The following is a 27,748-nucleotide window of genomic DNA, read 5'->3' as shown; positions in this document are numbered from 1 at the left end:
GGTCACGTGACAGCTCCATAGTCACTTGCCCGTATGATATCCCAGGCATCATTTCGAAAACATGGCCGACGCGGCAACATTTCAACCTGGGACTGGTGTAGCTCCAGCTACCCTTGTCGAGTTATCAGTCTCCTGTCGGTAAGAATATGTGCTTTTATTTTTCTTTAACATATCACCTTTATTAATAGAGCATAATTGTGCGTTTTCATACACAGATTTTGCCATGACATTAGTTTATACCAAGAGTAGGAAGTGTGTTCTTGTTGTGATCGTCTGCTTCTGGGATTGTTTACAAGTTGGGCAACATGCAGAAAACTTACACAAAAGTACGTCTGCAGCAATGAAGCATCTTTTCTTCTGCTAGATAAGTTTTGAACGGAAGGTAGCAGATTTTCGGAAGTTTTAAAACTCTGATTTTTGTTCTCATGTATAGTTAATATTTAGAGAATATAACTTGTTTTCAATTCAACATGCGGATCTTGTCCTAATTTCGAAATCAAACATTTCATTGCGCAATGGAGCAGAACTCGTTGATAAATTTAGTAACTGACAATGAGTGTGTGCATAGAAAAAGCACAAGCTCTGTGTACAAGTCTGTTTCAGTGTTACTATTACTGTTAGGGTGGCTGAGCATATGCGGCCATATGTCTGAATTATTTTCTCAGTTCTGAAGAACAGGTGTGATTGGTAATGGTAACAATTAAATAGCATGTTGCACTGCAGCATGTTGTCATGCAAACATAAGCTACTTTCCAAAATGTTAACTCTTCTCAATCAACATCAAAATTTCAGACAGAGAAAAGAATATGGTCAAGAAAGTGTACTTTCCACACACACTTATGAAGTGCATCACTTATATGCACTGCTTTATTTGAATATGCATATACATACTCGTTGAGAAGCTACAACTGTCACTTTTGTTTTTATCAGTGAAATGTATTAATGTCCTGTTATGTCACCATGGACAAATATATAATAGTAATACATAATGGGAAAAAAAATCATAAACAGTATCATTATTTTTTACTGATATGATTGAGTCTGCACTTCTTTTTTTTTTTATGAACCTCAGCTGGTCAGAAACAAGGATGATAAGATTTATGACATCAGAAGCAGAATCAGAATACCATTTATCTTGTAGACTAATTAATTGTGGTGAAGACAAGTAATGGTCTTCAGCTTCTTCAATTGACAATCCACAGAAGTTAGTAGAATAAAAAACATGAGCACATATGGTATATGATCTCTTGTATTAGTAATTGGCATATATAATGTAGACAGTTTTCAGTGTGTGTGACAAACAGAATGAGTTGATACCTAAATATCCATAAACAGGGTTTAAGTTTTATGTCAGTTATTGGTCATTGATGCATAACTATTATGAAATGACCCATTGATTTGGCAACCAGTTGGTCATTTGATTTTTTTGGTTTTTGTAAAATCAGTCATGCTAGGTTATGTTGATTTCTATTATTCAGTTTTTTTTCTGCTGCAAAATGATCCTGATTGCAGTTTCAAACTCTGAAAACTGAAAATATAATTGTCACTGTCATTGCTCTGCAGTTCGACATCAAGTAGACAAACATTGTGAACAAAATCAAAATTTGTACCTAGCTGGGAAACAAAATGAGGTACGTTTATGGAAAGGCATCGTCACCTGAGCATTGTGGTGGAATACAGTACCAATTATTTTTTTTAATTTCCCACCAGTCTTCTCAACTAGGGATGGCTTTGATGCATGTGGAACATTTCCAATTTTTGCGATAAGAATTCATCATTCGTATTGTGGAGCATGCCGCTGAAAGGAGCTGCCCAATTTTGAGAAAGATAAAAATTTATGAGTGTTCTGAACAGCTGTTATCTCCTCTTATGCAAGGATCTGGAGAAACTGAATCTGAGAGATTTCTTCAGCATTTGTAGGCAACTGATGCTTTTATTACATATATGTTATGCACGAGTGTGGCCCTTTTGAGTAAAATTGAGATCAGATCAAGATGCATACAAGTGCACTTTTGTGTGTATGACTTTTAATTTTTTGTCATTTGAGTAGCCATATATACTTTGTTTTCAAGGTTGGTTCATATTTCCATAACCCAATATGCACGTGCTGATTTAGATGACATTATTTTGTGTACTTGGTATTCTTCCTGTATATATATATATATATATATATATATATATATATATATATATATATATAATATAAAGAGAGAGAGAGAGAGAGAGAACAGAATTAAACACAGGTCTGCACATTATGCTGTCATGGAAATTTTAGAGACACTTCGCAATTGTGAAGGTTTGGATTTCCACAAAGGAGTTTAAAGTGCTGTCCCAAAACAAAGACTCATGTCTTTGAGCTGTACTGCTTTGCTTTTGCTTCTTCTTTTTCCTTTGTATTAGTTGGACCATATATATGAACCTTTGCTACCCAGAGCAGTCAGCATAGACCAGTGTGTCTGCATCGCCAAGTAAAGTTTTCCATGTGCATCATGACACAGCAAACATTAACACATCATCTCTACACACCCTGCCACCCTCAACACTATTATATTACTGTCACATACCAACAAATTATGTGATAGACAAAGTATGTTTTCAGTTACATGTTTTGGGGTGTGGGATGTCTTGATTAGGGCACCCTGGTAGTGGCTGGAATAAAGGATTGTTTTTCTGACCCATTGATTTTTCAAATGACCCATTGAATTTGTGGTGAACTGGTAAAATGACCCATGGTGTCCTGAACCAAACCTAAACTCTGCAAAGTTTTTGTAAACTTTGATTCTTTCATTGCATGGTGCAAGATTTGGCCAGGTACGTTGCGCAATCAATATAAATGGAAAGAAACTTGTGGCCTTGTGACATGCACATGTTTAATCTTCATGATGATCTATTGTCTGTTTTGTGTGTGGATGACTGGTGGGTGCTTGCGAGTGAGTATGTTTGTTTTAGTTTGGCAGATAGATGGGGTGGTGGGAAGAGAGTATAAGTGTTTCTGGAACTGTGCCCATGATTATTTGTAATGTCCCCTTGTGCAGAGCTCTTCATTGTGAAATGGACTCTAAACATTGCCATTGTCACTCTCAGTCTCAGTACCTAACCATCAGCATGAATTACTAAAAACTAAAATGATCACTTTTAAAATGACATTATAGTAATTATTGCTCTCTCTCTGTCTCTGTCCCTCCCTCTCTCTCTCTCTCTCTCTGTCTCTCCCTCTCTTTCTTACTCTTTTTCCCTCTCTCCCTCATTTTTCTCACACACACCCCCCTCTCTTCCCCCCCTCCCTCTCTTTCTCTCTCCCACCCTGCCCCCTCTGTGTTCATAGTCATTGTCTCATTTTATCTCTTGTCAGAGTGTCTATGTCTTGTCCTCTTTGCTTTCATAGTTTTCTTCATGATGTTGAGGGAAATCTTATTAAATGAGAAAGATAGAGAGAATATAGATCAGATGTATTTTGCAATACTGGCTCTAGCATTCAAATGAGTTACAATCTCATCAGTCATCAGTTTCAAGATGTCTGTTGGTCGGTCGGTCAGTCTGTCTGTGTTTTTCTTTACTCTACAACTAAAAGAACACATTCTTTCACTGTTTAGTATTTGAGTGGCTAACTGAAAAGATTTTCAATTCTTTTTCAGAAAATTGATTGATGCAGATGTGTTTTCAAAGTCTGATCCAAGTGAGTATTTAGCTATTATGATTCATCTGTTTCTTTCTCTCCCTCTCTCCCTCTCCTGTGTTTGTATTGCTTGTGTGCACAATATGGATGTGTGCGCATGTGTGTGTGTGTGTGTGTGTGTGTGTGTGTGTGTGAAGTTTTCACAGATGACAGATGTTCACAAGGGATACAGCTATTTTGTGTGTGCAAATTTGTCAGGTATACACATGCTCTTTCTGGGCCATCTGGTTGCTTCCCCACCTTAAACTACTTATCTGGCACATAGACTGTGCTGTAGCATAGCAAAAAAACCCAGTGTGACAGTTAGAGGAAAGTGTGGGAAGATATATATGAGAAGAGATGGGTCGGTGAAACAGAGAGGATTGTAGGGGGATGTGTGGCGGAATGGGGGTGGTTGAGGGAGAGACTGTGTGAGGAGAGATGGGAGAGGCAGTGGACAGAGGAGTGTGGTAGTCAGCGTAACATGTGTTGTGAATAAATCTTTTCATCTTATACTGTTACGATATTTTCCTGTTCTGTTTTCTGTTAAATCTGCCTTAGTTACAAGCTTAGAAGTTAGAGTTTGCTTTAGCAATTTAATTGCTGTAACTTCTATATCGCTCTGCAAAATAAGTTACTATTGTATTACCAGCAGTTATAAGTTAAAGTATGTTTACTGCAGGTTGGTAAGGAAGTGTGGCAAGTAGTTACTATAAGTAGGTAAGTGTGGTATTCTTTACATTCACATATTCTGTGCGTATTCAAACCATTGATTTGATGTCCACAGCATTTGTATATGTAAACGCGCACACACACACGCATGCATGCATGCACTCCAGCACTTATAATAGCAATACTCCAACAGCATAACAGCAGCAATAGAAGAAGAGAATGAAAACCACTGCTACCATCACCAGTTCACCAAACAACAATAGTGATGACAAAAATAATTGCAGTGATATAATTATAACAGTTGTCATCATCACTGATGAAATATGAGAATACCAAGAACAGAACTTTTTGTGTTCTTTTATTTTACGCTTGTTTAGCTAACAAATAATGTAGAGATAGATTATTATGAGCTTCAGTTATTCTCTTACTGGATATTGCTTCCAATGTTCCATTCATTGCAATCCCATGCACATATGTGCCTGTGAGGAAATATGACAGCAAACTGCTATTATTGCATACTAACTTAAGATACAGATGATGCCAAATTGTTTTTGTTTTGTTTTTTTTCTTGAAGATAACCATGATTGTATGTTGGAATATGTGTAGTGTATGTCATTTTCTTCTTTATTTTGTAATATTTGCAATTTTCTTCTTCTTTTTTGTATTTATTTATTCATTTATGTATTTATCATTTCTTTTTTTTTTTCTAGTGGTTGTGCTCTTCATGCAAGATGCTGCTGTCAGAGGCTGGAGAGAGGTGGGTCTTTTTTTTTCTTCTCTTTGTTCCTGTCTGTCAGACTGCCTGTCTTTCTTGTTTTCCCTGTCTTTTTGGCTTTTACATGTATAACTGTTTTTACCCCACCTTGTAGACAGCCATACTCCGTTTTCAGGGGTGTGCATGCTGGGTATGTTCTTGTTTCCATAACCCACCGAACGCAGACATGGATTACAGGATCTTTAACGTGCGTATTTTATCTGTTTGCATATACACATGAAGGGGGTTTGGACACAAGCAGGTCTGCACATATGTTGACCTGGGAGATCGGAAAAATCTCCACCCTTTACCCACCAGGCTTACTCAGTTACTGAGATTCGAAACCCGGGACCTTTAGATTGAAAGTCCAACACTTAACCACTCGGCTATTGCAACCATCTCTTCTTTCTGATTCTCCCCTCTCCCCTGATCCCCCACCCCTGCCCCTCCTGTGAAGAGCTGGTTCATAGAAGTATTAATTTTTGTTCCATTTTGAATAGATTGTTGAAGATGTAAGGCAGGAAATAGCCATCTGGGGATTTTACATTGACCAAGAAATGTCAGACCTGTGTAATTGTGAAGGTATCATTTGATTTGATCATTGGAACGGTGTGCGAAGAGTGGTGTATTGACTGTTTACACAGTCATGTGAGTTCTTTTACATGTCCTTAGAGTGGACACTGCACATTCTCTGTGTTTATCATTTCATCCTAAAGGTCATGTGAATATGCTTAAGACAGCCAGAAGGATGTGATAGTTGTTTGTAAGTGCCTGTGTATAATCCCGTTCTTTTTTATGTAAAAAGATATGATGTTTAATGTATTACACATCTGTAATCTTGCTCTTTGATGTAAAAAAAAATGTAATTTATGAATATGTTGATATTTTTTTCTTTCCAGTTCGGACGCACAGAAATCATCTGGAATAACTTGAATCCAGATTTTGTCAAGAAATTTGTGCTGCACTACTACTTTGAACAGTCACAGAAGCTGAAGTTTGAAATGTAAGTTTGACAGGTGACTTTATGAGCACTGCAATTACGTAATTGTAGCAAGTATAGTTACTGCAAGTGGGTAAGTGTAGCAAGTATGGTTACTGCAAGTGGGTAAGTGTAGTAAGTATAGTTACTGCAAGTGGGAAAGTGTAGCAAGTATAGTTACTGCAAGTGGGTAAGTGTAGCAAGTATGGTTACTGCAAGTGAGAAAGTGTAGCAAGTATGGTTACTGCAAGTGGGAAAGTGTAGCTAGTATGGTTACTGCAAGTGGGAAAGTGTAGCTAGTATGGTTACTGCAAGTGGGAAAGTGTAGTAAGTATGGTTACTGCAAGTGGGAAAGTGTAGCAAGTATGGTTACTGCAAGTGGGAAAGTGTAGCAAGTATAGTTACTGCAAGTGGGTAAGTGTGGCAAGTATAGTTACTGCAAGTGGGTAAATAAGTGTAGCAAGTATAGTTACTGCAAGTGGGTAAGTGTAGCAAGTATCATTACTGCAAGTTGGTAAATTAGTGTTGCAAGTGTAGTTACTGTGAGTGGGTAAGTATAACAGGTGTAGCTATTCAAGGGGGTAAGTGGCAAGTATAGTTACTCAAGTGCTGAAGTATCGCAAGTATAGTTACTGCAAGTGGGTAAGCATAGCAAATATTGTTAATGCAAGTGGGTAAGTATAACATGTATGGTTACTCTGTGTCAGAGCATCAGAGACATGTTCTGAAACCCTGGACTTAGACTGAGAGACTTCATATATATACAATTGGGTGGGGTTTGCATTCAGTGCATAGAAAGACCAGTGCTTTGCAAAGGATGCCTGAAAGATGATATTACATTTTGAAAGAAAATAAAATGGAGAAATATTTTGAGAAAAAAGAGGGACAGTAAATGTAGACCAGACCCTAATTGAAAGTTACACATATAATGGTTGAGGACGCAGAGTGATGCAAGCGAAGTAAAAGTGTGAAAAGCCTAAGTTGTGTGCTCAGCTTTATCACAATTTAGATATTGCCAGGCAGGCAATCACTGATAATGGTGCGTGTGCATGTATGTGTGTGTGTATCTGGTGTGCATGTGTTTGCAGGCATACATGTATGAAATCTTTTCATTTCAACTGTTCATTTTCAGACCGTAATTTGAACTGCTTTAGAGGTTGTGAGGTGGAATTGATTAATGCAGTGAATTACAACAACAAAATCTGCAAATGGTTTTCTTTCCTTTTTTTTTAATTTATTTTTTTCTTATTTCTGTGTGTCAGAGTCCTGAAATATTTTCATCTGATTTTTTTATATATTTTATATACATGTGTTTATTGGAAAATATGATTGAAGGTGTGTTCTTTATTTTGTAATACAGAATTTTTTTTAACCCAGAAATAAATGTGCCTTTTTAGTTTTACTTTTTTTGTTCCAGATACGATGTTGATTCTGAAAGCCCTGACCTGAGCAAACATGTAAGTTTTTTCTTTATTAATGTCTTTTTCAGTTTTATTTTTGTAGGAGATTTGCAAGCTAAATTTTAAACGGTATAATTATGACTGATTTTAACTCACTCAGTACGGCCAGTCCTCTCTTCTCCTCTACACAGACCCCTCGGATGTCCAGTGTGTGTCTGAATGACCCAACCTTTAGGTTCCGTCGTCAGAATTGTGGTATTCTTTGTCAACATTCACCTCTTCAGTATAAGAGCCTTCCTCTTGCAATATTTTGATGATGGTAATTGGGGTGAAACGCTGTTAATGTCGTCTCTTTCGCCATTCGTATGGAGAGAGTTAAGGAGTGGTATCTGTCCCATGTACTGATTCTTCTAGAGTGGTATATTGCACAGTGCATGAAATATAAAAGTGATTATTTGTTCTTGGGTGGTTGTTGTTTTTCTGACATGTACTGATTGCTTGTGTAATTACTTCTGATTCTTTGATGTTTGTACTTGTTGAGACTTTAATCTGTTCAGTGCCAGACAATAGTGTAAAAAAAGAAGGAAAAAAAACTGCACCAGAAAACCATATTGTGTGGGACTTTTAGGAAGTAAATTCTCTGAGAAAAAAGAATGAAATGTTACATTTGCTGTAGTGAGACACAGTGGGCTATGTAACACTAACAGCGTGCGTGTATCTTTCCAGGACTTCCTGGGAAGAACTGAATGCACTCTTGGAGAGATTGTGGCATCGAACAAGCTGGTCAAACGACTTACGTAAGCTGGGATTTATATTGGTTACAGCTCTTTGTATGCACGTAATTTGGGTTGCTTTAGCTTATTTGTTTAACTTTGCTTGACTTTGTTTAACATTTGCAGCCAAATGGAAAATTCTGTTGTACGGATGTTCAGATTGTCACACAGAGATGCCAATTGTTACGATTTCGCTGTATTTTTTTACGGTTCGATCGCAGTTTGTTCCAACATTACGTCAGTGTCAAATTCATTTTTGACTACATAGCATGGTCACATGCTTTCCTGGTGTAACATTACCAAGACGATCTAGACCTATCGATCACGAGGCCAGGGCAGTCACTACTAATCTTGGTCTCAAGTGATGATGCTCAGCTAATCGTGTGCATGTTTAATTTGAAACAGCATTGAGTGGACCAGTCAGGTTAAACGTTTGCTTGAACAAGAGAGAACGTGGTTTAATCAAGTTAGTCTCGGTCAAACAGTGTCTGTGCCCGGTGGATTAAGCTATGGAGTGTAAGGAAGCAACAGGCTGATTTGGTTGGGAGTCCCAGTGTTCCTGCCAAATTCAGAATGTTCCTACCAAATTTCCTGACTGTTCCTTCAAACGCTCGACAGGGGTTGGCATCTCTGCACCTGAGCCTTTTTCAGCTGTAGTTTGTTTCTGTTTGTTAGACCATGTTAGTGGTAAAGTGTTATTGCTTTCATGGTGTTAGTTTTAAGTGCTAGAAGTAAAGCAGTATTACTTTCATGGTGTTACTGTACGTGTTTGTGGTAATATCACGTGTACAGTAGTGCTGTTATTGCCATTCCTGTTGTTTTCATTCTTTGTGTCATCTTGTGGAAGATAGTTGAATCACTGTCTAATCACAGGCTTTTTTTTTCTCTCTTTGTCATTTCTAAAGGTCATCTTGATGATGTGCGTTCACAAAGAGTGAATGAAAGAGAGAGAGAGAGAGATGCATATTTGTTAGAGAGAGAGAGAGACTGAAAGACAGAAAGAGAATGTGTGTGTATGTGTGTGTGTGTGTTAGAGAGAGAGAGAGAGAGAGAGATGCATATTTGTTAGAGAGAGAGAGAGACTGAAAGACAGAAAGAGAGAGAATGTGTGTGTGTATGTGTGTGTGTGTGTGTGTTAGACAGAGAGGAAGAAAGAGAGCAAACCTGAAACCTGTCTCTTACATAAGTGACTGCTTTGTATTCCTCCACAGGGGACCAAAGAAAGACAGTGGTTCAATCATCAGTAAGTATAATGTTATGTAATTTTTTTCCTCCTTGTTGACTCACTTGTGTAAACAAAATGAGTCTGTGTTTTAACCCGGTGTTCGGTTGTCTGTGTGTGTGTGTGTGTGTGTGTCCGTGGTAAACTTTAACATTGACATTTTCTCTGCAAATACTTTGTCAGTTGACACCAAATTAGGCATAAAAATAGGAAAAATTCAGTTCTTTCCAGTCATCTTGTTTAAAACAATACTGCACCTCTGGGATGGGCACAAAAAAAATAAATAATGAAGCCTAATTATATGCAAACTGCATTTACTGTTATATTTATATTTTTTGTAATCTCTAAACTTGGCACTTTGATCTGATATTCTGACCCAACAACAAGAGCAGTCATTATTATCATTTTTTGTTCAAACAGGAACTTCTTTTGCTAAGCATGGAAGTTTTATTTATTTAGCAAACGTTTTGGTGCAGATAGTAAAAAATGGAAATTACTCTGTAATTAATGCTAGGGGACTTAATTTGTTTTAAACTGATCTTTCTCATCTTAAACATTACATTTTGAAATTATACTCAATACATAAAAAGCTTGTGTGTTTTACTCTCAGTCACAAGTGAGTCTTGAAGGCCTTGCCTCTCTTGTTTCGTTTTATGTGACGATATACAGCTTGTGGTCTCTGTCTGTCTGTCTGTCTCTCTCTCACGTTTCATCCGCTCTTGCCTTCTCTTTCTTTCTTTCTTCTTTTTAATTCTCTGTATTTGGTAATAATGTTCTGAAATTGTTAGCTCAGGAATAAATTAGCGTATGAATACATTTTTTGGGTTTTTCGCTGAAATTGCTTGCCATATCATACTTTACAAATAAGCATACACATACGGTATACACACTTATATATTTTTTGCATAATGTGAGTGTTTGTGTCTGCACATGCAGACACACATATATAGTATGTAAAAAAATAATGCTTTCACACATAAAATCATGCATCTGCATTCTTCTGCGCACACACGAAACACACAGACACGCTCAGACACAGACACAGAGACACACACAGACACACACACACACACACACACACACACACACACACACACACACACACACACACACACACACACACCCATGCACACAGCATCCGTGTACGCACAAACCAGTCTGAATCTACAGAACAGTTGATGTCTGCACCTTCATGCAACAGTACTTTTATTTCTGCATTAAAGAGATGCACGGCAGCAGGGGCAGATTGGAAGACTAGGCCCTGCTTAAAATCTCAGTCCTTGAGTTGATTTAAGATCTGATTTCTTTATTTCTCATTCTAAGATTGCCGGTCTGTCTGACCCTCTAATCTGTTTCATGGTTCCACTAATTACTTCCTGAACCCTTTTTTTTTTTTTTTTTCGGTTATCCATGTCTCTCTCAACCCTCTTTGTTCATCCCTGTAAGGCGTTTGATGTATTTGCTTTGTTGCTTTGTTGCGATTGATGTTTGGTATGATACTGTATGTACTAATGTCTTCTTGTTAACCTTTCAGTTAGCGCTGAGGAACTCAGTAGCTGTAAGGTAAGTCTGTGTCTTTATTTCTTTTAGTATGTTATGGCTTTTGCATGAAGCGTTTATAGTTCTTCATGCTTACAGTGCTTTATATGCGACCGTTTTAGAATATTCTGAATAAACTTGGTAGTTCATTTCTTCCCTTTAATGACCGTAAGCAACCACTGTAACCAGTAAAATTTGCATTCATGCCATACTTTCTGTTAAATACAATATATATGTTAGAAATACCCCATTGCTCTCCAAGAAAAGTGAAATGTGATAAACTTTTAAAGTCCAGTTTCCGTATTTCATTGTGCTATTTTAGATTGTTGGTCTGAACTGGTAACTATTCAGATTATATCCAGTCGTGTCGTGTTGGATGCATTAGTGTGGAGCTCTGCATTGGAGTGAGCATGTGTGTGATGTGTATGTGGGAAGGGGTGTGGGGATGACTCTGTGTGATGTGTGTGTGGGAAGGGGTGTGGGGATGGCTGTGTGGGAAGGGGTGTGGGAATGACTGTGTGTGATGTGTGTGTGGGAAGGGGTGTGGGGATGACTGTGTGTGATGTGTATGTGGGAAGGGGTGTGGGGATGACTGTGTGTGATGTGTGTGTGGGAAGGGGTGTGGGGATGACTGTGTGTGATGTGTGTGTGGGAAGGGGTGTGGGGATGACTGTGTGTGATGTGTGTGTGGGAAGGGGTGTGGGAATGACTGAGTGATGTGTATGTGGGAAGGGATGTGGGAATGACTGAGTGATGTGTATGTGGGAAGGGATGTGGGAATGACTGAGTGATGTGTATGTGGGAAGGGATGTGGGAATGACTGAGTGATGTGTATGTGGGAAGGAATGTGGGAATGACTGAGTGATGTGTATGTGGGAAGGGATGTGGGAATGACTGTGTGTGGGGTGGGGGGTAGTGGCTCTTTTTATTTTCTTTCTGCATATTTGTGACACAATGTGACTTTTTTTTTTTTTGGTGGGTAACATTTTTTTTTTTAATATCTTAGTGCCTTTTTTATTTTTTTATTTAGTGGCATTTTTCTTATATCTGTCATTTCACACACACACACACACACACACACACACACACACACAGGAACAAGCAACAATGCAGTTCTGTGCCCACAAGTTGGACAAGAAGGATTTCTTTGGGAAATCGGATCCATTCCTCACGTTCTCCAGGTCCAATGAGGATGGCAGGTAGGTGTCAACATGACCGCACTGTTCTCTTGTTCTGAGTTTGTTGTGTTGTGTTGTCTGAAGGCACAGAACTCGGCCTTCGGTGTCTTAACCTGTAATGTCCAGTCCATGCGTATGTTTGGTCATCTCTTTCCTCCTCTTCCTCCTCCTTCAGTGTCTAATCTTCTTCTTCTTCTTCTTCTTATGTCGTCTTTATTTCATTCACTCACACGCAGATGCTCACATGCACGCACATACAGACTGCTTCTTTTTGGTTGACATGGAAATCCTCTTTTCCCCCTTTCCTTTGACCTCTCATTGTGATTTTAAGTGCGGTGAGTTGGGAATGTTTTGGACAGGAGCTGGGGAAAAAGTAGGGGCCAGTTTATTTGATAATGATGATGATAATAATAGTAATAATAAATGAATAATGCTGATGGTATGATGATAAGGATAACGATGATGATGAGTACAATGGTGATATTATGATAATGATATGATAATTAGAATGATAATAATGATTTGTACAATTAATGTATATTTGAATAGCGTTCTTTCTCTCTAAAAGTTGAGGGTGGTTTAACTTGAAAGAAAAAGTTACAAAATTCATGAACCACTCATGACCATTCTCTCTCTCTCTCTCTCTCTCTCTCTCTGTGTCTCCCCAACCCTCTCATACCTTATACATATAAGGTGAGATGTCAGGCATGTGGCAGTGTTGAAGAATGAAACCAAGAGTTCTTACACATCAGTTTTGAAAAGATGAGGTTTTAGTGAAGAACAAAGACAGAGTCAGATGAATGTTGGAGTTTGTTCCAGATCAAACATGATATCAAGGAAAAGATCTGCTAAACTGGTCATTATTATTGACTCACTTGTGTAAACAAAGTGAGTCTATGTTTTAATCCGGTGTTCGGTTGTCTGTGTATGTGTGTGTCTGTGTGTCCGTGGTAAACTTTAACATTGACATTTTCTCTGCAAATACTTTGTCAGTTGACACCAAATTAGGCATAAAAATAGGAAAAATTCAGTTCTTTCCAGTCATCTTGTTTAAAACAATATTGCACCTCTGAGATGGGCACAAAAAAATATAAAAAGAAGCCTAATTATATGCAAACTGCATTACTGTTATATTTATATTTTTTGTATTCTCTAAACTTGGCACTTTGACCTCTTATTTTGACACAACAACAAGAGGAGTCATTATTATCATTTTTTGTTCAAACAGGAACTTCTTTTGCTAAGCATGGAATTTTTATTTATTTTGCAAACGTTTTGGTGCAGATAGTGAAAAAGGGAAATTACTCTGTAATTAATGCTAGGGGACTTAATTTGCTTTAAACTGATCTTTCGCATCTTAAACATTACATTTTGAAATTATACTCAATACATAAAAAGCTTGGATTTAAAAAAAATTTTTTAAGTGTATCACAAGTGAGTCTTGAAGGCCTTGCCTCTCTTGTTATTTTATATATTTATTCATTTATTTATTTATCTGTTCAGCTTCACAGTGGTGCACAGAACGGAGGTGATAAAGAGGACGTTGAACCCCACATGGAAACCTTTTGCCATTTCTGTCAGAACGCTGTGTAATGGGGACTACGACAGGTGAGTGCTTCAGTGTTGTGCTGTGCCGCACCGAGCACTTTTGATACAATGCAAAATAATACAGTGTAGTGCAATACAATACAGTCAGTACTACAGTACAATGCAATACAAAACAATTTGGTGTCATATACTGTACCATGTCAAACTGATGCAAACTAGGCCTATTGGTTTGCTCTGCTTGGCCAAATTTCGCGCGGCTAACGGTGAAAAGACGAGCCGTCTTGCCCGGACCGCTCTTAGCCAAACACCTCTAAAAGCTATAAGCGCTGAATCATTCCTTTGGCCAAGGCTGACGCCTTTTTCGGCTATTAAGCGTACTCATTTGGCCTTATTTTGCTGCATGCGGCTTGTGTTTATTGTATTCTTACATTCTGTGTACTTGATTTGACTCGGCCCCCTTGATTCGTTCGTTTTTCTCTACCTGTAAGTTGATCCTGTCTTTCCTTTCTCTGTTGGGGATCGGATTTTCGCTGGGTGCCTAAGCGCGGGTACCATGCCTCGTATGCCATCCTACGAAGGCAGGAATCATGAGGCTGGGATTGAGAAAACAGTTCAATACTGCAATGCAATACAATGCAACACAACACAACACAACACAACACAATACAACACAACACAATTTTTAAGCTGTTGATGATGTGTACAAACTTTTTGAGCTCTGACTTTGTGGTTTTAAATCAGCCTGAGTGGGACTTACTGTCATAGGGTTTTATGCACTTGAATCTTGAATGTCTGCCTTTATCTCTGTCTCTCTCTCTCTCTCTCTCCCCTGAGGCATGTGAGAGTGGTGTCTGCTGATAGTTGTGGACAAGGTTTGACAAGAAATCAGTGTACAGTGAAAACTGTTCATTCTTTAGTTTAACGTCTTTTCACTGTAAGTGATATTAGACGAGGGTAGGAAAAAAATCGAGGGGGGTGGGGTGGGAATTACTGTGTACGCATGCGAGTAAGTGAAAGAGTGTGTGTGTGTTATATATAGAAAATGATTTAAGTTGTGTTAAAAAACAACAACAAAAAAACAAAAAAAACAAACAAACAAAATAACAGTATAACATATTTCTAATGAAAAACTAACAACTATAACAGTGAACCAACTGGACTATTTGATAAGGAGTTGGAAAAGTCATACATTAGCAATGGACTGCTGAAGATCGTCAACAGTGAAGATGATTTAAGTTCAGGGATTTGAGACTTAACATATCGCAAGTGAAAACTGTTTTGTCTGCAGGTGCATCAAAGTGGACTGCCACGACTGGGATGCGGATGGAGGGTGAGTCATGCATGCTGCTGCTCTAAGGCTTTCTTATTTGTATGTGTATTTCTTTTTATCACAGCAGATTTCTCTGTGTGAAATTCGGGCTGCTCTCCCCAATGAGAGCACGTTGCTATACTGCAGCATCACCCTTTTTTTTTTGTATTTTTTTCCTGCGTGTAGTTTTATTTGTTTTTCTTATCGGAGTGGATTTTTCTTCGGAATTTTGCCAGGAACAATCTTTTTGTTGCCGTGGGTTATTTCATGTGCACTAAGTGCATGCTGCACACAGGACCTCGGTTTACCGTCTCATCCGAATGACTAGCATCCAGACCACCACTCAAGGTCTAGTGGAGGGGGAGAAAATATTGGCGGCTGAGCCGTGATTCAAACCAGCTGGCTCAGATTCTCTCGCTTCCTAGGCGGACGCGTTACCTCTAGGCCTGTACCTGTGGAAATCCTTAGTTGTCCACAGAGAGAGAAAAATGGTGAACAACAAAAGAAACAAAAACAACAAGAGAAGAATGGTAACCCCCACTCCCCCACCACCACCCCCTTCCTCCCCCTGCCACCAAACCCAGCCCCCAGCACACATGCGCATATGCTCACACAGACATAGACACGAACTTCAACATCCATATAAACAGTGAATGGTTTGATTGAGAGTGGGAGCGTGTGAGATACATTTTATATTATTTAGTATACACTAGAACGAGGAAAAACCATCACTATAAATGCACACATATTAACATTTAAGTGTTCTTTTCATGGTTGTTTTCTCTCTTTGTTTTTTCTTCTTCTTTTGAATTTTTTTTTTTTTAATCAGTGATGAAAGTTGCATGCAGAGCACAAACAATGTAAAGAGAGAAACAGAAAGAAAAATGTGCTTAGTGGACTTGCATGCAGCTGCGGGAAATAACAGATAATAACAGATTCCTCTTTTACTCACTCGGCACGACAAGTTTTCTCCCTTGCTTTTCCCCACAGACAGCCCATTTGTAAGGGTTTGAAAAAAAATTACAAAAAATACAAAATACAGAGTAAGAAAATGAAACTTTCAGAACTGGTTTATTACGTGTTCAGCTGTTACATAAAAAAAAAAAAAAAATCAAATTTCTCATCTTATTTTAACAGTTTTGCCATAGGTAGAAAATACTGCCAATTCTTCACCCCAAATCACCATACCCATGCTCGCCTTCTGCAAATTCACTTTCTTCTTCGTCATCATCCACCTCTTCAATGTCCGACCCTTCAGTTTGCAGCATTTCGAGTACTTCGGCAACACTAAAACGTTGCCGTCGCTGCCTTGTTCACTCCACAACATTTTTAGGAGAGCCCGCTTTGCTAACAGGCTGGCATCCTAGCAGACGACCAGTCAGTGACTTTGTCAGTGTGTGTGCGAGACGGGCCACACATGGCAGGCTGGCCAATCATACCATTCGATTGTGGAGTGACCCAGAATAGCGCACTCTGCTTGGTTAATCACAAAATCATGTGTACAGCACGTGATGGATTTTTATTTCTTGAAAATGCTATTCCATTCCGTTGTCTGAAACCGAATACATTTTATGTAGGAATGCTCACGCATTCCTTCGTCCGGAGAGAGTTAAGTAAGATAAAGGCACAAAACATCAAGCTATTACAACTCAGTGCTTTCCACCAGCTTCGTATTGATACTACAATTCAACATATTCAGGGACATTTTAGAGAACGAGAATATGCTGAAATTTGTTTTTTAATTTTAAAATTTTTAGACAAGAGTTGATTCAGCAAGGTTTTATGGTAGATTTTGCAAAAAAATTGAAGAAAAAGATAGTGAAACAAATATTTGCTGGTGAAGTTTTGCTCTTCAGATCAAGGACTTTTCATTTTTAGGTTTGCACTTCACGTTAGGCTACCATGAATCATACATATTGAATGTGTGTGGGTGTGTGTGTTTGTGCGTGTGCATATATATTGAGTAAGGTTTTATCATTTTGCAAACTGTCACCTGCTAAAAGATAGTGATACATATATTTGCTGATGAAGTTTTGGTGCTCAGACCGAGGACTCTTTTCTTTTTAGGTTTGCTCTTCAAGTTAGGTTATCATGAAAGTGTGTGGGTATTTGTGTTTGTGGAGATATGTAAATATATTTCTCATTCTCTTTTTGTGTGTGCATATATACATATATATTTCTCATTTTAAAGACATTGTTTTTTGATTTGGGCATATATTTGTCACACTTGCTGCTGTGTGAGTTGTAACGGTGTGTCAATGTGTTGTTTTACAGGCATGACTTCATTGGAGAGTTTAAGACCACGCTTCGTGAGTTGTCCCGAGGTCCAGGAGAACACAACAGATACGAAGTAAAGACAAGTTCCTCTGTGTGTGTGTGTGTGTGTGTGAGCATTTTCATCCTTGTGTGAGTATGCATGTGTGTGTGTGGGGTGTGTGCACAGGTTCACTGAACATGGCCCATTTTTATTCTTATTTTATTTCAATCATTTGTCTTCAGATGTATCTTTCATATTTTTTTATATTGAAATGTATATACTTATTTGTTTATTTTGTTTCATTATTTTTATACATATGTATATATATATATATAGAGAGAGAGAGAGATAGATAAACCTAGGGTAGGCTATCAAGGCCTGACCAGCGTGTTTGGTTTGTGAGTAGGTCATAACCTGACATGTTTGGTCTTAAAACAATCACCTTTCATCTGCAGATCAAAGAAATGTGTATGTGTATGTATATATATATATATATATATATATATATATATATATATATATACAAATGTGTGTAAGTGTGTTCAATTCATCTTCCATATGCAGATCAAAGAAATGTGTATGTGCATATGTACACAAGTGTGTGTATGTGTGTTATGCAGATTAGTTTTATGGTAGTTTCATATCTTCAGAATAACTTAGTGTGGGTGAGATCAAGAACAGAGACATGTCTGTGTCTGTTGCAGTGCATCAGTGCCAAGAAAAAGGCGAAGAAAGGCAGCAAGTACCAGAACTCTGGAGTGGTGAGTAGCCTGAACCATGTATGACATGTAATTATTGTTAATATGAGCATTCGTTACGCCTGATCTTAAAGTAAGCCCTAGGAGTTTACAAAAACAAAAATCAGAAAGGAAAAATTGAATTATTCACACACACCTCCCACACACACACACAACACACAGAAGCATGCGCGCACGCACACACACAAATCAAAGTATACAGTCATGAATAGTACACAAACAAGAATACATCCTACAAATTCTGAAACTCTCAAACCCACTCAGTCACTGAGAGTCCTTTTAGTTCATACTGGAAAGGGTTAAGCTGTTGAGAATTATTCAGGAGGGGAACAGGTGGGTCTTCAGACTGAATTTCTTCTTCTTCGTTGCTCATGGGCCGCAACTCCCACATTCACGTGTATGTACATGAGTGGGCTTTTACGTGTATGACCGTCTTTACCCCGCCCCGCCATGTAGGCAGCCATACTCCATTTCCGGGGGTGTGCATGCTGGGTATGTTCTTTTTTCCATAACCCACCGAACGCTGACATGGATTACAGGATCTTTAATGTGCGAATTTGATCTTCTGCTTGCATATGCTCACAAAGGGTGTTCAGGCACTAGCAGGTCTGCACGTATGTTGACCTCGGAGATCGGAAAAATCTCCACCCTTCACCCACCAGGTGCCGTTACCGAGATTTGAACCTGGGACCCTCAGATGGAAAGTCTGGTGCTTTAAGCACTCGGCTACTGCGCCTGTCAGACTGGGTTTAAAAGTGGTTTGCCTTGTCCCCAGGAACTTGTGTCAAGCAGGCTCACCTGTGTGTGCTTGTAGACTCTGCTGCTTGTCAAGAAAGCGTTCATTCCAATGCTTGGTTTGTATTTCAGGTGGAACTGTTGTCATGCCGGATAGAGAAAGTCTACACCTTCCTGGACTACATCAGAGGAGGGTATGTCTTTTTTTGTTTTTGTGTGTGTGTGTGTGTGTGTGCCTTCATTTTTTTGCTTCTTCTTGTCCTTCTCCTCCTCCTCCTCCTTTTTTTTTATTCTTCTTCTTCATCGTCATCTTCTTCCTCCTCCTCCTCTTCTTCCTATCATCATCATCATTATCATCATCATCATTATTATTATTGTTATTATCATCATTATTATTAATGTCATTAGTTGTATGAATTGTTCTATTCTGCAGGACCAGAATGCACTGTACGTTCTCTGTGGACTTCACGGCATCCAATGGAGATCCCAAGTCCCCCAGCTCCCTGCACTACATGAACCCTTACCGCCCCAACCCCTACGCCACCGCCATCCAGTCTGTGGGACACATCATTCAGGACTATGACACGTAAGATTGTGTTTAACTGCACGTAGTTTGCCGTGACCCACTAGTGTAGGCTCCAGGAACAAGCTTTATGCACACCACATAACAACACACATGCATGCACATGCGTACGCACGCATGCAGTAACAGTGAAACATTCCAGTTCAGGTTCTAGTGTCTTGGCCAATGTAATTCAGTCCATCTTTCAGTCAAGTGGACTTGAGTTCCTTATTTATTTAGTCTGTGTGTTTGCGTGTGTGCATGCATGTGTGTGTGTGTGTGTGATTTTTTTTTCAGGGACAAGTTGTTTCCTGCCCTGGGGTTTGGTGCCAGACTGCCCCCTGATGGAGTTGTTTCCCATGAATTTGCTCTGGTGGGTGCCTGGTGTATTTCTTGTTTTGGTGTCATGTACTGTACCGTGTCAGATTGATGCGTACTTGGCCCATTGGTTTCCTCTGTTTGGCCAAAAATTTGTGTCTAACTCTGTAATAAGAAAACCTGCTGTTATCATGCTGTCTGCTCACCAGTTAAACGCCATTTCCAGCCAAAGCTGATTGCTCATTGATAGTGGCAGCCATTTCTTGAGTTAAATCCATTATCTTGTTGCTCAGTCTTTGCCAATCTTTTATGCATTCAAAGTGTTATTTGTTTGCATACTTATTGCTTCAATTTTCTGGGGATTTTTTTTTTTTTTTTTTGTCTCAGAATTTATCTCATTTATGTCGTTTGCGTCAGTTCTTGATGTTTAGTTCTGTGTTCTGCGTCATTTTCACCTCAGACCCGGCTGCCCTTTTTCATTGGGACTCGCATACTTTGGCGGTGACTTGTTCTGGTCACTTGGCCACTTCCCATTCCCATGAATTTGCCCTTTGTTAATTTGTCAAAATCATGTACAGATGAAAGATATAAAAGCTTAACACCACAGCCCACACCGGAGCAGTTAACAAACCCAGACAGAAACAGTCACTTGCCACACATGTAAGGAAACAAGCAGCAGCACCTGAGAGCAGTACTAAGCCCAGACTGATGTACACAGTAGTCAAAGTTTCTTACAACACACACAGCAAGACAGACGAGGGCAATGGCTTTGCCAGACAATAGGTAATGAGGGAAAGGCATGAGTAAATGTGTGTGTACTCACAAAAGATTGATACGGTACTGGAAGAAAAATAACCTGTTGCAAAGACTGGAAGGCCAAAAAAAAAAAAAGAAAAAAAAAAAGAAAAAAAAAAAAGGAGAATGGAGGCCCCAGTTAAAAAAGAATACACACACACACACACACACACACACACACACACACCACACCACACCACACCACACCGCACCACACCACACACACACAACACACACACACACCCACACACACACTCACTGATGTGACAACACACAACAGTTATTGTTTTTCCTCTGCCTTTCCAGAACAGAAACCCCCAGAACCCATAATGCCAGTGCATCGAAGGTGTGTCACACACATACACAACACAACACAACACAACACAACACACACACACACACACACACAACACAAAACAACGCAACACACAAAACACAACACAACACACACACAGCATTCATATTTTTCCCTCTGCCTCACCAGAACGGAAACCCGCAGAACCCATACTGTCAGGGCATCGAAGGCGTGTTGCAGGCCTACCACAAGACCCTGCACTCAGTGCAGCTGTACGGCCCCACCAACTTCGCCCCCTGCATCAACCATGTGGCCAGGTGAGCACCTTGTTGTGTTGAAAGTTAGGATTATCTTCCTTGAAGCTCGGGGTGATAAGAAACTCTAGGGAGAGCTGGACAGTACAAGGTCTTCAGAGAAGAAGCCCCCCTCTCAGTCAAGTGTTTCAGCCCTTAACTCCTTACACTCTAAGGGGGCGGGGCCGGGCCACACCCAGGTCATGACTTTCTGGATGCCCTTGTATTGCTGCCTTTTTTGGTTTTTGACTCACTTGTGTAAACAAAGTGAGTCTATGTTTTAACCCGGTGTTCGGTTGTCTGTGTGTGTGTCTGTGTGTCCGTGGTAAACTTTAACATTGACATTTTCTCTGCAAATACTTTGTCAGTTGACACCAAATTTGGCATAAAAATAGGAAAAATTCAGTTCTTGTTTAAAACAATATTGCACCTCTGGGGTGGGCACAAAAAAAAAAAAAAAAAAAAGAAGCCTAATTATATCCAAACTGCATTTACTGTTATATTTATATTTTTTGTATTCTCTAAACTTGGCACTTTGACCTCTTATTCTGACACAACAACAAGAGGAGTCATTATTATCATTTTTTGTTCACACAGGAACTTCTTTTGCTAAGCATGGAATTTTTATTTATTTTGCAAACGTTTTGGTGCTGATAGTAAAAAAAAGGGAAATTACTCTGTAATTAATGCTAGGGGACTTAATTTATCACAAGTGAGTCTTGAAGGCCTTGCCTCTCTTGTTTGTTTTGTTTCGAACCCGCGCCTCCAGGGTGGTCGCCACTTCAGGACTGAGTCACCCTTTCTGGCAAACATTTGAAATCACTGAGCCATCGTATGCCTTGCTTGAGTGGGGAAATTTAACTGGGGGAATATGGAGGGCTGTGGAGGAGCAACAACAGTCAGAGCCACAGCAGATGACAGTCTAGTTTCTGTTTGTCTATTTTTTAAGTTATCAAATGTATTCTTTGTTACGCACGAGATGTGTTTACCTTCTTATTTGTCCAAACAACACCACAACAGATGCGTCTGTGTCAGGCTGGAATAGTGACCCGGTGGTAAGGTGTCTTGCTTAGAAAGTGAGGGTCTGAAGATCTGTGAGAAAATGGGTCTGAACATTGGTGGGGTGGGGGGGCGGGTAGCGCAGTGCAGTGCAGCTCAGCCCAGTGCAACGCAACACAACACAGCACAACACAACACTATAGTTGTTTTGAGTTTCCTCATTTCTTGTGGGCAAGATCCACCACGCTAGATGTACTGTGCCAAGACACTGCCTCAGGTCATGAGTTGTATATATTGATATGATTGTGTGTGTGTGTGTGTGTGTGTGTGTGTGTGTGTGTGTGTGTGTGTGTGTGTGTGTGTGTTAGATTTGCGAGAGCTGCCACGGGTGGAAACGATTACTTCATCCTTCTGATCATCACCGACGGCATCATCACTGACATGCCCCAGACCTGTGAAGCCATCGTCAACGTGAGTCTGCAGAGGGGACAGTGAGAGAGAGGCAGCCTAGAGTGATAGAGTTTGAGTGTTGTGTAGTGTGTGATGAATATGGGCCTTCTGGAGTGATAGTGTATAATGACTGTTGTTGTGTTTTGTGTGACGAACATAGATAAGTGTTTGAGTGTTTAGTTTCAAGTGCAGGGTTATGCATGCTAGCTCTCGTTTTAGTAGTTAAATGCATGTTTAAACATAAATATTTACAAGTTGTACAGGGCAGTTGAGCATTTTTTTTTTTTTTACTTGAAGAGGTGATAAATAAATGATGATGCTGATGATTATTATAATAATGATTATCATTGTTGTTATAACTTATTATTGTCATCAGTAGTGGTAGTAGTACAGTTATTATTATTATTAGTGTTAGTTTATTTGCAAAGTTCTTTATTTTTTCTGGTATACCGGTTTGAATGACGTTTTGCAGACATCAGTCTGATGGCTTGAAGAATGAGTGTTGTTGTTTTTGTCAAAAGCCATGACCATGTTAAATATGACACACTGATAATTCTCATTATTGGGACATTCTTAAAAAGTTTTTTTTTTTTTTTTTTTACTATGTTGTTGTGTTTGTTTTGTTTTGTTACTCTGTGTATCTTTTGCCAATGTGTTTTGTGGAGTGTATGCATTACATGAAAGAGTATGACGCAAACTCAGACATGGTATTTTGCTCAAGGTCTTTCGTTCAAGGCTTTGCTTTGTACAGAGCGTTGTATTTTGCCTTGTTTCGTGAACTGAAAACATTGAAATCAGAAGTTGTGCGTGTTTCTTTCTACCATGACATTTGTTGTAACGATGGAATGACCGGTTTTCAGGCATCCACTTTGCCACTGTCCATCATCATTGTTGGGGTGGGCGATGCAGACTTTGAAGGTAAGATGTTCAGGAAGTGGATCCCCAAGCATACAGTGGAAAGATTAGTTATCATAATAATGATAATAATGATGATGATCATGATAATAGTAATAATGGTAAGGATAAGACAAAGAATAAGAAACATGATGATGATTATGATAATAGTAATGATGAAAATGATATAACAATAAGGAGAACAATGATAATAATGAGGCTGCTGATAATAATAATAGTAATGATGATGATAATAATGATATTGATGATAACAGTACTGATGATAATTATCATCATGATGTTGATATTGATTTTGATAGTGTTAATGATGTATGTAACAAAAATGACAGTGATATTGATAATGATATTGATCATGGTGATAATAATAATAATACTATTAATGATGATACTGATATTGATAATGGTAATGATAATAATAATATTAATAATAATAAGAATAGTAATAATGTCGATAATGATGATACTGATATCGATAATGGTCATGATGATAATAATAATAGTAGTAGTAGTAATAACAAAAATGACAATGCTATTAATGTTATTAGTATTGTAAACTAGTGGAGTGATGGCCTAGAGGTAATGCGTCCGCCTTGGAAGCGAGAGAATCTGAGTGCGCTGGTTTGAATTACGGTTCAGTCGCCGATTTTTACCCATTGCGCAAGCAGATTCTCGTACTTAGGTTGACCACACAGCACTGGCTGGGCTGAGGGTGAGAACAAAATGCTGGCTACTGAAGCAAGACGCTGTGTCATACAGTGACGTCATGCTCTCACTTGGTTTTTCTACGACACACTGACATCTCATGCAGGTGTTCTCATTTTCTTTTTCTCAAGCCCTAAATCTGCACTGCTTCTCTGAAGCAGCATATCCCAGATAGCCAAGTGAATTATCATTAGTTCATGGTACTTTTCTAGGCATTTACAAGGAACTTTAGCCTTTAGGAAAGACACTTCATATTCCTCGCTCCACCCAGGTTGAATGGGAACCTGACTGGCTTGGGACGATAAACAAATAGCAGGAGAAGATTGGGCCCCGCCTTCCTAAGCTGACACTTAGACACAGTGGATATGAATTACTGCCTTGATGGCCATAAAAAGCTATTGGTCCTTTAACCTTGATAGAAAAGACTGTTTTAATTACACATACTTAACCGTGACCCAACTAGTGCAGACTCTGGCAGGGGTCTGACATTCCTGTCCTGTGCAAACTACTATCCGCCTATGCAGAGAAAACGAAACTACGGCCGATAACCTCCCAGAAGTAGGTAACCTCCCCTTTGTCCCGCTGGCTAGCGCCCTCTTTTTCCGGCAGCCATCATGACTCCTGTTCCTGTGCTCTTCATACGGCTAAGTATTCCTTTTTAAGGTATTCTTTTGTTGATTTAATCAGCTGATGCCAGAGTCGTTTGTCTTTTTCCAGCCATGGAAGTGCTGGATGGGGACGAAGTCCGCCTGTCATCAAGAGGCCGCTATGCTGAGCGCGACATTGTTCAGGTCTGTTGCTCTCATTGTCTTTTAAAAAAAGAGAAAATGGTGATGCTTTCACTACAGTGACGTGCTCTTCCTGGGAAGCCTGAATTTCACACAGAGAAATGTGGATGCTAGTCATTCGGAATGACGGGCGCAATAGCCGAATGGTTAAACCGTTGGACTTTCAATCTGAGGGTCCCGGGTTCCAATCACGGTGACGGCGCCTGGTGGGTAAAGGGTGGAGATTTTTACGATCTCCCAGGTCAACATATGTGCAGATCTGCCAGTGCCTGAACCCCCTTCGTGTGTATACACAAGCAGAAGATCAAGTACGCATGTTAAAGATCCTGTAATCCATGTCAACATTCGGTGGGTTATGGAAACAAGAACATACCCAGCATGCACACCCCCGAAAGCAGAGTATGGCTGCCTACATGGCGAGTTAAAAACGGTCATACAGGTAAAAGCCCATTCGCGTATATACGAGTGAACGTGGGAGTTGCAGCCCACGAACGCAGAAGAAGAAGAAGGAAGTCATTCGGAAGAGACAATAAGCCGAGGCCCCATGTGTTGCATAAACTTAGTGCACATAAAAGAACCCATTGCAACAAAAGGGTTGTCTCTAACAAATTCTGTAGGAACGTCCACTTTGATAAGAAAACAAATATACTTGCAGGCAGGAAAGAAAAAAAAGAAAAAAAAAGATGGTGGTGCTTTCACCATAGTGATGCACATTCCTTGGGAGAGCTGCCCGAATTTCACACAGAGAAATCTTTCGTGATAGAAGAGTACTACAATGCAATACAATACAATGCAATGCAGTTTTATTAGAATACAGTGCAGTAGAATACAAAACAATACAACACAGTACAATACAATACAATCCAGTGCATTGCAGTGCAATACAATACAATACAATATAATTTGATAGATCTTTATTCATCCATTTGGAAATTGATTGTGCATCCATAGGCTGGCCACACACCCAACGCAATACAATGCAATGCAGTGCAATGCAGTACAGTACAATACAATAGTGTACAGTACAGTAGTGTACAGTACAATACAGCAGAGTACAATAAAGTACAATTCAACACAGCACAGCACAGCACAGTACAGTACAATACAGTACAGTACAGGACAATAGTGTACAGTACAATACAGCACAAAACAGTAAAGTACAATTCAGCACAGTACAGTACAGTACAGGACAATAGTGTACAGTACAATACAGCACAAAACAGTAAAGTACAATTCAGCACAATACAGTACAGTACAGGACAATAGTGTACAGTACAATACAGCACAAAACAGTAAAGTACAATTCAGCACAGTACAGTACAGCACAGAACAACAAAACACAATACAACTGGTGTGTGTGCAGTTTGTGCCGATGCGTGACTTCCTGGGCCGGGGGGGTGACGACACGGCGGCGGTGCAGGCGCGGCTGGCCAAGGAGGTTCTGGAGGAGATCCCCGACCAGTTCCTGTCCTACATGCAGCGCCACAACATCAAGCCCAAGCCCCCCCTGCAGCGTCGCTCCACCATCTCCTCCGTCCACTCCCTCCCCGTCTCCGAGCAGTGACCTGTGGGCATCCCTCCCTCCCCTCCCCTCCCTCCCCAACCCTGTCTCCCTCCCCGTCTCCGATCAGTGACCTGTGGCACCCCCCCCCTCCCTCCATCCCATTCTCTGAGCTCTACCATCCCTCCATGGAACTTATGTGGATTGATTTTATGTCTTTTCACTAGGAGTTATTATTGGACAAACTGTTTTTGTCCTCTTGCTTGTTCTCAGTGTAACGTAACACAGTGCGTTCAGGTGTGGCTATGTCACACTCCCTCCCTCCCTCCCTCTGTGTCTGGAATCAGTGACCTGTGGCATCCCTCCCTCCCCCCCCCCTTCCTCCCTCCCTGTCTCAGAGCAGTGGCCTCCCTTCTTCCCTCCCTGTCTCAGAGCAGTTCGTCCCTCCCTCCCTCCCACTGAACATCGACCTGTAGCATCCCTCCCTCTCTCCTTCCCCTTCCTGTGTGTCTCCAATCAGGGAGAGCTGTGGCATCCCTCCCTCCTTCCCTCCCTCCCTCCCTGTCTCTTACCTCTACCATCCCTCCATGGAAATTTGTTATTCATCGATTTTTGCATCTCTTCACAGAGTGCTATTAGACAAACTTTTTTTTTTTTTCTCTCTCTCTTCCTTGTCTTTCACAAGGTGGAAAAAGTTTTGGTGTGGCTGTGTCATGTCTCCCTGTTTTCGGAGCAGTGACCTTTGGCACACACAGAAGGCAGGTGGAACCCTGCCTTTCTCCGGCTCTAGCCTCTCTCCTATCCCCCTCCCCCCAGAACTTTGCTGTTCATCGATTTTACGTCTTTGACCTCTCTGGTACGCAGTGGTATATGCATGCACTCAAGGCCTGGTTGGCACGTTGGGTTATGCTGTCGGTCCGGCATCTGCTGGGCTGATGTGGTGTGGTGTGTGTGAGGATTTGTCCCAAGCCAGTGATGTGTCTCCATAAGAAACGAACTGTAGCTATGTCTTTTCACTATCAGTGATGTTACATGAACTTTTTTTTCCCCCTCCTCCGTGCTGTCTTTTTTCTCAGCATGGAATAAGTTGTGGGTGTGGCTTCGAGTGGAGCCTTGTCTTTGTCCGGTTGTCGCTTCTTTCATCCTCCCCCCTCCCTCCCCACCTCTTCCCCCTCTCTCTCTTGCGCTCTCTTTCTCATCAACCCCTCCCTCCCCCACCTCTTCCACCTCTCTCTCTTGCGCTCTCTTTCTCATCACCCCCTCCCTCCCCACCTCTTCCCCCTCTCTCTCTTGCGCTCTCTTTCTCATCACCCCCTCCCTCCCCACCTCTTCCACCTCTCTCTCTTGTGCT

General features: G+C 40.1%; 1 protein-coding gene across 1 annotated transcript; it reads left to right on the top strand.

Moving 5' to 3' along the window:
* The first annotated feature begins 61 nt into the window (after positions 1 to 61).
* Positions 62 to 27,748, top strand: LOC143285221 (copine-8-like). Its single transcript, XM_076592468.1, has 21 exons — positions 62 to 138; positions 3,636 to 3,676; positions 5,038 to 5,084; positions 5,981 to 6,084; positions 7,478 to 7,517; positions 8,187 to 8,257; positions 9,445 to 9,476; positions 10,990 to 11,018; positions 12,090 to 12,193; positions 13,676 to 13,780; positions 15,009 to 15,050; positions 17,304 to 17,379; positions 17,991 to 18,047; positions 18,912 to 18,973; positions 19,213 to 19,365; positions 19,639 to 19,714; positions 20,939 to 21,066; positions 22,410 to 22,512; positions 23,352 to 23,409; positions 24,826 to 24,899; positions 26,260 to 27,748. Exons 1-21 carry the CDS (start codon positions 62 to 64, stop codon positions 26,458 to 26,460), a joined length of 1,680 nt encoding a protein of 559 aa, XP_076448583.1. The 3' UTR covers positions 26,461 to 27,748.

Source organism: Babylonia areolata, chromosome 8, assembly GCF_041734735.1.
Source record: "Babylonia areolata isolate BAREFJ2019XMU chromosome 8, ASM4173473v1, whole genome shotgun sequence".
Taxonomy (NCBI): domain Eukaryota; kingdom Metazoa; phylum Mollusca; class Gastropoda; order Neogastropoda; family Buccinidae; genus Babylonia; species Babylonia areolata.
The sequence above is the reverse complement of the archived record's forward strand: the minus strand, read 5'-3'. Positions and strand labels throughout refer to the sequence as shown.